This window comes from Lactuca virosa, chromosome 4 (assembly GCF_052849685.1).
Source record: "Lactuca virosa cultivar CGN04683 chromosome 4, Lactuca_virosa_CGN04683_v6, whole genome shotgun sequence".
In the NCBI taxonomy this organism is placed as follows: domain Eukaryota; kingdom Viridiplantae; phylum Streptophyta; class Magnoliopsida; order Asterales; family Asteraceae; genus Lactuca; species Lactuca virosa.
This window is the reverse complement of record NC_136429.1, coordinates 35,074,151-35,086,220: the sequence shown is the minus strand read 5'-3', so window position 1 is coordinate 35,086,220 and position 12,070 is coordinate 35,074,151. Positions and strand designations below refer to the sequence as shown.

Sequence of the window (12,070 nt, the reverse complement as noted above, 5' to 3'; positions counted from 1 at the left end):
ATTTATGGTAAAAATTACGTATATTTGTGTTATGTTAAAAAGAATTGTCCCATGTTAGAGCAATCCCATTTGACCGTTTGACCATTTTTCTCTCATGTAATGCACACGAGGGAATTTAAGTGGGTTGTAAGTCATGAACATTTTTGGCAACAAAATAATCTTTAGGGACTAATGGTGAACATTTTTTGGCAACAAGATAATCTTTAGGGACTAATGGTGCAACAAATAGAATATCTGAACCATATAGAAAAGGTTTCACTTACTAGTTACCACAAAGACTATTTCTGTAAATCTTAAGCTAAAAATAATGTAAATAATTTATTCTAAACAAAAATGCCACGCGAATGACACTTCTTTACTTAACAAATCTTTTAATCTTAATCTAATCATCACCCCTTGTGTATATATCCATCTTCCCTCCCTGTTCACTACTTTCACTCCTCACTCTCCAACCTTCTCTAATGGCGGAAATTGGGTTTCCTCTCCTCTGTATTCTTTTCACTTTATCACTCCCATCCATTCTTTCTCGCAGCCACTTACCCACTTCCACCGGAGAAACTTCGGAGCTCGATGTATCTGCTTCCATTCAGAAAACCCTCGATGTCCTCTCATTCACTCCTCGCCCTTCACAGTCGCTAATGGCCTCGTCTTTTGACTCCTCATCGTCTTCTTCGCTTCTCAGTCTGCAACTGCATTCTCGAGTCTCTGTTCACAAATCCTCACACCAAGATTACGAGTCAGTTATGTTAGCTAGACTCGCTCGTGACTCATCACGAGTGGAATCCCTTCAAACCAGGGTAGATCTAGCCGTTAATGGCGTCAGGAAAGCGGATCTTAAGCCGGTAGACACTGAGCTTGCAGCTGAGGACTTGGAAGTTCCGGTAATTTCAGGTACGAGTCAGGGAAGCGGAGAATACTTCTGCCGAGTGGGAATCGGTCGTCCGGCGAGTCAGGTTTATATGGTACTCGATACCGGTAGCGACGTCAACTGGGTACAGTGCGCACCCTGCGGCGATTGCTACCAGCAAGCCGACCCCATTTTTGAGCCGGCGTCGTCTTCCTCCTACTCTCCGCTCACCTGCGACGCTCACCAATGCAAGTCTCTCGACGTTTCAGAGTGCAGAAACGGCACCTGCTTGTACGAAGTATCCTATGGCGACGGGTCATACACCGTCGGAGATTTCGTGACGGAGACGGTGACTCTTGAGGGATCCACCGCCGTTCAAAATATAGCTATCGGCTGTGGACATAATAACGAGGGATTGTTCGTCGGAGCAGCCGGATTAATCGGTCTCGGCGGCGGAGCGTTGTCGTTTCCTTCACAGATAAACGCGACTTCCTACTCCTACTGCCTGGTGGATCGTGACTCCGACTCGGCATCAACTCTGGACTTCAACTCACCGACCCCCCACGACGCCATTACAGCACCGTTATTGCGAAGCACCAAGCTCGACACGTTTTACTACGTCGGTTTAAGAGGTCTCAGCGTCGCCGGCCAACTGTTACATATCCCGTCGTCGACATTTAAGCTAACAACCGACGGTAATGCCGGTGTTATAGTTGACTCCGGTACGGCGGTGACTCGGTTGCAGACGGAGGCATACAATGCGCTACGGGACGCGTTCGTAAAGGGCACGAAGGGGTTGCCGTCGGCGAACGGAGTGGCGCTGTTCGATACTTGCTACGACTTGTCAGAGAAGAAGAGCGTAGAGGTGCCAACGGTGGCTTTTCATTTCTCCAACGGGAAGAAACTGGATTTACCGGCTAAAAATTACCTGATACCGGTTGACTCGTCAGGAACGTTTTGTTTTGCCTTCGCTCCGACGTCGTCTTCGTTGTCGATTATAGGGAACGTACAACAACAAGGGACACGTGTCAGTTATGACCTAGAAAACTCCCTCATTGGATTCTCCCCTAATAAATGCTAAAATCTTCGATGCAAGAATTTCTTTTTTTTATTTGATTTTATTTTCAACTTTTTTATTGCTTGATTTCGAAGCTTTGTCTTCCTAAAGTTAATTCGGCTCCAAAAGAAATGGTAATTTGTAAGAGAGGAATTCCGCATCAAACTATTAAGAATGTAGGGTAAAATGGTCTTTGTAACATTTATGTAATTAATAACTGAAATGTTCGTTGTTATTTCTATTTTTTTTATGTGGTTGACTGGTAGTGGTTGTGTAGTATCAAATGGTGTTTATGTCCAAATTAGTTCAGACAAATGAATATTTATTTAAGGAGATTAAGTAAATCTAATTGTTATAAATGAGATTTTTAAAAAGATTAAAAGATAAATATATATATTTTTTTCAGATTTTAAAAAATAATAAATTTCTTTGGAATATCATCGGACTAATCATATCCAAAAATATGATTACTCATATCCAAAATATCTATTTCATCCAAACAAATAAAATATCTATTTTATCCAAAATATCTATTTCATCTGTACAATAATCTTCAAAATCCAAAAGTTTTTTTTCTTCAAATTTTTAGTAAAATTTATCTAATTTTCTATTAGTCTGAAATGTGTATTTTGAAATGTTTAATGTTATTGTTTTTCAATAAAATATCTGATTTTATATATTAATATCGTAATATAGTTCACATCACCATGAATTTTTAAGCTTTCATTAGATTTAAGTAAAAAAATAATTTTTTTCTCTGGAATTGTCCATCGGAAATCAGATATTTTCTTGAAATTTTGAAGTTTTTTTTTTCTTTTTTTTTTCGAAATTTCAATACAGAATACGAAATGTTGGTCTGAAATTCACAAATATTAGTCCGAAATGTGTTTTTTTGTTATAAAAATGTTTTTTCCTAATCCAAATTATCCAGGCAAAATGATTATTTTTGCTAAAAGTATTTTTTTTAATTTTATTTTCAAATACATGTTTAAATTATGGTTAGATTACTTTTTTTTTTCAAATACAAGTTAAATTGTCTATTTAGCCAACCCTATTTAAAATTAAATATAATGTGCTTTCCTTTATATTTAGTCAAAGTAAGTACCTGAGACTGTTAACATTTTCTTTGTATTATAGTTTGTCTTGGAATCACCGACAATCATCCGCTTTAATCACTTTTTGAGGACGTGTTAAAAGACGATGGTATCCGTTTCCATGCCTACCTTTTTCAAAGGGGTTGGTTAAAAAGACACCCTTCTTTACCATTTAGACAACCCTAATTAATTTTGAAGTATTTTTATTGGTTGAAATTGCATTGTTTTCCGAAAAAACTGATTATAAGTAGTTGATTATAGGTTGACTTTTTATAAAAATGATGAGAAGGTGTCTAAGATGTGTCTTATTAGCAGCACCCTTCTTCAAAACACCTTTATTCATTAGACGTCAAAAAAACTTTTCTTTTTTAGGCATTCATTTAAGTCATTAAACTTGCTAATTAAAGTTAAAAGATGAAGCTTAACCGATAATTAAATGTTGGGTTATAGTTGAAAGGGTGGTTACATGTTGTATAAAGAAATAGGCGATAAAAAGATATACTTGATGGTTATTATTAGAATTAGTTATGTGAAATGAACTTTTCATATGATGTTTTGATTGATGACATGTTTATTGAACCAAAAATGTGTTTTAATTTTTAAATCCTATTTAATATTTAAGTGCCTAAAACATGGAACTTATTGGACCTTAAGATTACATATTATTTTAAACATGAAACCCAGAAACGAAATAATTGGTACCGCAACAATAAGGAAAAGGGAAAGGTGTGAGGTGGAGGTCTGTTTAAAGTGAGATTGTAAGTTGTGTGTACTTTTTAACTATTTTGAATTTTTATTTTGTAATGCAAAAAGTTAAGGCATTAAGCATCATGGTTAGTGTCGATCTAAACTTTATCTTTTTTTGAGAATTACAAACAAATTAGGTTAAATCTTCTATGTTTTATCCACAATTGAAATAAAAATTTAGGTTTTTTCAAAAATTACGATGAATTTTGTATTTACGCACGTCAAGTATGCGAATTTACGTGAATTTTATACAATCCTCGCAAAATATTCACGAGTTTAACTCTATCAGGCATTGGCTAATTCACGAAGTTTGTATTATCTTGGACACCCCATTGACCACTTGTTAAAAAGTCAACTTATAACTAACTACTTATAATCAGTTTTTACGGAAAACAATGCAATTTCAACCAATAAAAATATTTCAAAAGTAAATAAGGGTGTCTATATGGTAAATTAGGGTGTCTTTTTAGCCAACCCTATTATAAAAACATCGTTTCATTTAACCGTGAATTAGCCAATGCCTGATAGAGTTAAACTCGTGAATATTTCGTGAGGATTGTATAAAGTTCACGTATAAACTAAAAAATGTATATTTTTAAAAAATTCATCGAGTAAACTAAAAAATTGACTATTTGAAACTTAGCTAATATATATATTTCTAAAAATAAAAAAACAAGGGAAGGTGTTGTTGAGGTGGTTAAGATGTATGGTTTATATTGCTTTGATCATAGAGATTCTCACCAAAGATAATTAAGTTATTTCTTTCCTGCATTCCAGCTTCAATGTTTGGTATCTAAACTCACAACCAAAACTTTTAAAAGCTTGCAACTTAGCAATCTCAATTTGTTTACATTTTTGATTTTTCTAATATTTATTTTATAGTTTTTTTTTTCTTACAAATTTGTTAAACCTCAGAATTCGTGAATTTGACTATTTTTGTTAATTCATTGCTAAATTTGACGAGATTTTTTGAGTTTGTTTCACTTCACTTTGTCCAAGACTGCCATAAACATGCATGGATACATGATATGATAAATTCTTCCTAATGGCGTGGTATGTGCATCATCTCCAAGGTCAGAGATGCTCGACTTCTCCTTTCCCCTAATTAATATTGATATCAGTATTGCAAATACTCTTGTTAGCAAAATTTAAGATTGATTTGGTAAACCTGATGTATAGTGAGTTCATGTTTTTTTTTAATGCATTCAATAATTTAAACTAACCATACGATCAAGTGAACCAATAACATGCATACAATCAACTATTTCAACCCTCGTCCCTACTTCACATGACACCTTTGTCTCGCATGTGTGTTGTTAGTTGCATAGGGTCATTATATGGAGAGAAAACAGTTATCTCCATTCTTAATAAAAACTTCTTCTACATGCCACGTGTCCATCTTTTAGACCAATGTTATTCCACGTGTTATCTTTTGGTGGAGCTTATTTTGATGTTTCCCGCTCAAACGATTAATTTGCTCTCCAAATCCAGTTTTAGACGACTAGGAACGGGCAATGCGCCTCTCCGTTATTCTGATGTGGCATCCAAAAAATGGCGTTATAACACCTGCTACACTAGCCCCGATTCCCGTTTTTGGCCGTTATGGTACAAGGCGTTATGGTGACAACGAGAGGAAACGGTTTGCATCGAGTGAAACGATCACTTTTTCGACCGTTATGAAACGGTCATGTAGTAAAAAAAATTCCATTTTAACTCCAATATCAATACACATATAACTTCAATTTTTACCTACACATTCAACCTATTTCTCTCATCTTATTACATACAACTCAACCAATTTCACATTCAATCACTATGGATCAAAACCCCAACACTCCTCCTCCAAACACAAACACATCACCTCCTCTCGTTTTTGCACAATATGAGGCGTACGCGAACATCCTTAAATCGCAAAGCTCACCGCAACTTCCATTTTCCGGCAACTTTTTCAATTCCGCCTCACCCCACCACAATTCCCTACAACCCTTCCACAAAACCTTTTCAACACATTTGCTACCACGCAACAACATACCACACAACCACCATCCACGCAAGAAACGGTTGCCGAGACGCAAGAGGGGGGGGGGGGAGTCGGAAAAAAAAAACGGTCAACAAAGGGAGAGCAAGAAATAAAGGGAAAGCGGTCTCGGTGGAGCAATCAGAAGAAGAACCTCCAACATGGTGGACTGCAGAGGAAGAATACGCGTTGGCGGTGTGCGAGACATCAAAAACCCCAACAAAGGAAACGATATGAGAAAAGTCGCTTTTTGGGAAGTTGTCATTGGCAAATTTCAGACTATTTTGAAGAATGATGAAAATGATCGTAATCACAATATGTTGAGTAGCAAGTGTACTCAAATAAGCAAGAAGTGCACCAAGTTCAATTCCCTCTACAACAAACTTTCCTTGCACAAGCAAAGTGGTGTGGCCGATTTTGATGTTTTTAGAGCCGCGATGGACCAATATCATGCCGAGATGGGTCACGTTTTCGAGCACGAAAGATTTGAGAGATTGTCAAGGACGAACCAAAATGGAATAAAACAGATACGTTTTCGGAACAACAATCAAAGAGGTCTCGTGGCTCGGGTTCGGTCGACGTTTCCGATGCACGCACGAATATCGACCTCAATGCGGACACATATGAGTTATCGGACAACCTCAACGACATCGAAGAGATCTCCCCGCATCAACGACCGATAGGGCGCGACAAAGGAAGTCGGGCTCAACAACATGCGGAGGAAAGCGAAAGTAGACTTCGATAGCACACAAAATTGAACGATATGACTTGCAACGTGAGCATTTGGAGTTCCTTCGTCGAGAAGCCGAGGAAGATCGCATGACGAAGGGTTTAACAATTCTAACGACTAGCGAGGAAAATATTCCATCGAGACAAGCGCAAGTGCTTCGGAAAATGAAGGCAAAGATCAAGCGGAAATATTTGGACGACGAATAGTTTATCGGTTTTAAGTTTTTTAACTTATTAGGACTATCATATGCTTTTGTTCAATGTTTTTTTTCTTTTGTTTTTGCTTTGTAATGTCGTTTTTAGTTTTAAAATGGTATGTTTAATTTAGTATTTAGTTGAATTTTGTTTTACTAATTTATATGTTTTTTTATAAATATTACGACATAAATTAAAAAAAAATAAAACAAATTAGAAAAATAGAAATTAAAAACATCAAAAAATTAAAATAAAAAATAAACAGAAAATGGTAGGTGTTATCACATGTTATTTGGTGTTGCCCATTTCCACATTGGGTGTTATAACACCATAAGTGTGACCAAGTTGATGAGGTGGACATTTTGGATGTGATAACATGTAATTAATGTTGCCCACACCCAGTAGCCTTATACTCCTAATTTTGAAATCCAATTCGTCTGGTAACAATAGGTGGAAATTGATAAGACTTTCCAATTTGTGGCCGAGATATCAAGCTACTGATCACTGAGATTTGTGACCGCCATCCTCCCTCACCAGAAACCCTATCCACCTTCTTTAAAAACCTCATAAATCTCGGGACATGGTTCTCAATTTTCACACATATATTAATCTTGAAGGAACATCAATTTGATTTTCATCAATATTCTTCATATATTGTAGAAAACCTACGACCATTACAGAAAAACCACCGATTCGCCGTCACTCACCCTTCAACGTGAAAGAAAACCTAACCTTGCCATCAGTCACCGTTTCCATCTTAGTTTTTTCTAATAAGCAATGCAATGTCAAAGAAAACCCTAGAGATCTTCGCTGCTGCTTTCTTTGAAAACCATAGATCCCCAACAGTCGCTATCACCCAGGCTTCACCATGTAAAAAACCATAAACCCACGATGTAGGTATATTTGTTCTTCTTTGACTGAAATACTTGATTTTCTTTTGGCATTCATACTATCTTTTGTTGCTTTTGGTTTCTTGAAGACAAAATTGAAGTTATTAGTCACTAGGTTTAATTATTTCAGGTAGAATTGTCTCAACCAGGAATTCTGATACCTTGTAAAACCCTTAACAAAGATAACATTGTAGTTAAAGCTTGGAAAACATGTATGATGCTTGTTCAATGATCACAAAATCCTATCAAATACTCTAGAAAAACATTCAAGTGGTCACAAAGGTTGGAAACCTTAAAAATCCCGGTTCAAGTCCATTTTGGACTAGGATTTTCTTATTGGGCCTAATGGACCAATAAGCTTCCAATTTGACTATTTTGGGCTTAGAACTCTTATATGGGCTCTAATTGGACCCACTTTCTTTTATTTTAACATTTTGGGCCATAATGGGCCTAGAATGAAATAAAATACTCTTATTGGGCCATAACAAATTTAATTAGCCCTAAAGGGCCATAAAACTCATACTTTGATGTATATTGGGCCCATATCTTGGACTTAAGCACTCAAGGCCCAAACCCTCTCCTCTCTTCTCTCTCTCTCGGCCCAAGTAGAAAAAAAAGGGAAATTAGAGGATTAGCCACCTCCTTATTACCTTTGGGGTATCCATGCAAATCCCATATTTCCATGCATGTCAACTCAATTATCTCTCTTCTCCCTCTCCTTTCTATCCTCGGCCGAAGACACACACCCACACACACATTACATCCATCTCTTTTAAAACAAACTCTCTCAAGAACACACCACCACTTCTTCACTTCTCCTTCAAAATTTTCGAGATTAAGAGCTTTTCAAGGAGGTTATTCCACAAAAATCATCATCTTAGGTAAGTTGATGCTTGGATCCATGATCTAGATTCTTTGTTTTTATCAAAAATCTCTTCTTAACTCATATAAACTCATGATCATCATCCTAGAAACCTCTAAGATCGAGATCCACCCAAGAAGGCTTGCTAGGACAAAATTTTCTTCATTTCTTCCTTCAAAAATGAAAACAACAAGCAAAGGTGAGTTCATACCCCTCTATTTTCGGTTTTCACAAGTTTTATGGGGGAGAATACAAGTAAAATGTGTAGATCTATGTGTATGTGTATGATATGTGTGATTTCATGTATGTATGTGTGATTTTATGTGTTTATGTGGTAAATATGTAACAAAAAGGGAAGAAATCTCGAGATCTATGGCACATTCTGATACCTTGTAAAACCCTTAACAAAGATAACATTGTAGTTAAAGCTTGGAAAACATGTATGATGCTTGTTCAATGATCACAAAATCCTATCAAATACTCTACAAAAACATTCAAGTAGTCAACAAAGGTTGGAAACCTTAAAAATTCCGGTTCAAGTCCATTTTGGACTAGGATTTTCTTATTGGGCCTAATGGACCAATAAGCTTCCAATTTGACTATTTTGGGCTTAGAACTCTTATATGGGCTCTAATTGGACCCACTTTCTTTTATTTTAACATTTTGGGCCATAATGGGCCTAGAATGAAATAAAATACTCTTATTGGGCCATAACAAATTTAATTAGCCCTAAAGGGCCATAAAACTCATACTTTGATGTATATTGGGCCCATATCTTGGACTTAAGCACTCAAGGCCCAAACCCTCTCCTCTCTTCTCTCTCTCTCGGCCCAAGTAGAAAAAAAAGGGAAATTAGAGGATTAGCCACCTCCTTATTACCTTTGGGGTATCCATGCAAATCCCATATTTCCATGCATGTCAACTCAATTATCTCTCTTCTCCCTCTCCTTTCTATCCTCGGCCGAAGACACACACCCACACACACATTACATCCATCTCTTTTAAAACAAACTCTCTCAAGAACACACCACCACTTCTTCACTTCTCCTTCAAAATTTTCGAGATTAAGAGCTTTTCAAGGAGGTTATTCCACAAAAATCATCATCTTAGGTAAGTTGATGCTTGGATCCATGATCTAGATTCTTTGTTTTATCAAAAATCTCTTCTTAACTCATATAAACTCATGATCATCATCCTAGAAACCTCTAAGATCGAGATCCACCCAAGAAGGCTTGCTAGGACAAAATTTTCTTCATTTCTTCCTTCAAAAATGAAAACAACAAGCAAAGGTGAGTTCATACCCCTCTATTTTCGGTTTTCACAAGTTTTATGGGGGAGAATACAAGTAAAATGTGTAGATCTATGTGTATGTGTATGTTATGTGTGATTTCATGTATGTATGTGTGATTTTATGTGTTTATGTGGTAAATATGTAACAAAAAGGGAAGAAATCTCGAGATCTATGGCACATTCTGATACCTTGTAAAACCCTTAACAAAGATAACATTGTAGTTAAAGCTTGGAAAACATGTATGATGCTTGTTCAATGATCACAAAATCCTATCAAATACTCTACAAAAACATTCAAGTAGTCAACAAAGGTTGGAAACCTTAAAAATTCCGGTTTAAGTCCATTTTGGACTAGGATTTTCTTATTGGGCCTAATGGACCAATAAGCTTCCAATTTGACTATTTTGGGCTTAGAACTCTTATATGGGCTCTAATTGGACCCACTTTCTTTTATTTTAACATTTTGGGCCATAATGGGCCTAGAATGAAATAAAATACTCTTATTAGGCCATAACAAATTTAATTAGCCCTAAAGGGCCATAAAACTCATACTTTGATGTATATTGGGCCCATATCTTGGACTTAAGCACTCAAGGCCCAAACCCTCTCCTCTCTTCTCTCTCTCTCGGCCCAAGTAGAAAAAAAGGGAAATTAGAGGATTAAGGAGGATTAGCCACCTCCTTATTACCTTTGGGGTATCCATGCAAATCCCATATTTCCATGCATGTCAACTCAATTATCTCTCTTCTCCCTCTCCTTTCTATCCTCGGCCGAAGACACACATCCACACACACATTACATCCATCTCTCTAAAACAAATTCTCTCAAGAACACACCACCACTTCTTCACTTCTCCTTCAAAATTTTCGAGATTAAGAGCTTTTCAAGGAGGTTATTCCACAAAAATCATCATCTTAGGTAAGTTGATGCTTGGATCCATGATCTAGATTCTTTGTTTTATCAAAAATCTCTTCTTAACTCATATAAACTCATGATCATCATCCTAGAAACCTCTAAGATCGAGATCCACCCAAGAAGGCTTGCTAGGACAAAATTTTCTTCATTTCTTCCTTCAAAAATGAAAACAACAAGCAAAGGTGAGTTTATATCCCTCTATTTTTGGTTTTCACAAGTTTTATGGGGGAGAATACAAGTAAAATGTGTAGATCTATGTGTATGTGTATGTTATGTGTGATTTCATGTATGTATGTGTGATTTTATGTGTTTATGTGGTAAATATGTAACAAAAAGGGAAGAAATCTCGAGATCTATGGCACAAGAGGGGAAACAAACATGATCTAATATACTTTTCATTAAACAAGTCAAGAAAATTTTCTATCTAAAGTCATAATAAACATAATGCAACATAAAACTCATTTTTGGGCTATAATTGTCAAATAAACAAAAGTTGGGTTGAAATTTGTCATTTACAGTTTTCTTAAGGACTAAAAGAGTCAAAAAAGTAAAAATAAATGCTTTTATGAATATTAAACTCTTTAAAGGACTAGAAATGTAATTTGTAGCTTAATGAGCTAATTTTTGGGCTTTTCGGCCCATATGCCCAAAAAAATTGCAAAAAAAAATACGATTTTAAGGGGCTGAAATGGTATAATTCTCGAAACAGGGGGTAAAAGGGGTAAACAAAACTATTTGAAGGGTTAAAATGCTTTTCTTTTCCAAAAAGGATCAAAAATGTAAAGTTTTTGGAATTTGGGCCAAAATTGTAAAAGTTGCAAAAAAGTTGGACTTTAACCGAAAGACTCTTTGCTGGAAGGGCTGAAACTGCCAAAGAGTAAATTTTGAGCTAAAAACATTTATTTAAACAAGTCTATGGGTCAAAAATGGATCAAGAAAATGAGTTAAGGGCCTAAAATGTCTTTTTCTTTATGTAAGAGACTAAAATTGTCATTTTTATTAAAGAAGGGCTGAATGGGTCAAACCAATATTTTGAGTCAATTATTTTGGTTTTAAGATATTTGGGTCAAAAGAATACCAAATTACAACTTATGAAAATAGAATGAAGAATATACATATATTTTCAAATATCGTTATAAACAACCGACAAGTTTCGTGCCGTTGAGAATTTAACAATTGTTTAATCAAACTTCCGACCATTATAGTATACCTAAAATAAGTAAATATTCAAATAGTTGGGCTTGAAAGATCTTAATCATGCTTATTGGGCCTTCGTGACCCATTGGCATGACTTTTGGGCCTAACGATAATAATACATGTCAATTAAGCCTCCTGTGATCCAAATTACATGTTTAATAGACCCTCAATGGCTTCTATGTACTATTGGACCCCAGTGGCCCTTTAGCGTTGCTAGTAAGGTCCAATTA

At 35.9% G+C, this 12,070-nt stretch overlaps 1 protein-coding gene across 1 annotated transcript; it reads left to right on the top strand.

Moving 5' to 3' along the window:
* Positions 1–415: 415 nt before the first annotated feature.
* On the top strand, positions 416–2,139 carry LOC145103877 (Eukaryotic aspartyl protease family protein). Its single transcript, XM_079041149.1, has one exon. The coding sequence runs from the start codon at positions 462–464 to the stop codon at positions 1,926–1,928; it is 1,467 nt and encodes a 488-aa protein (XP_078897275.1). The 5' UTR covers positions 416–461; the 3' UTR covers positions 1,929–2,139.
* Positions 2,140–12,070: the final 9,931 nt, after the last annotated feature.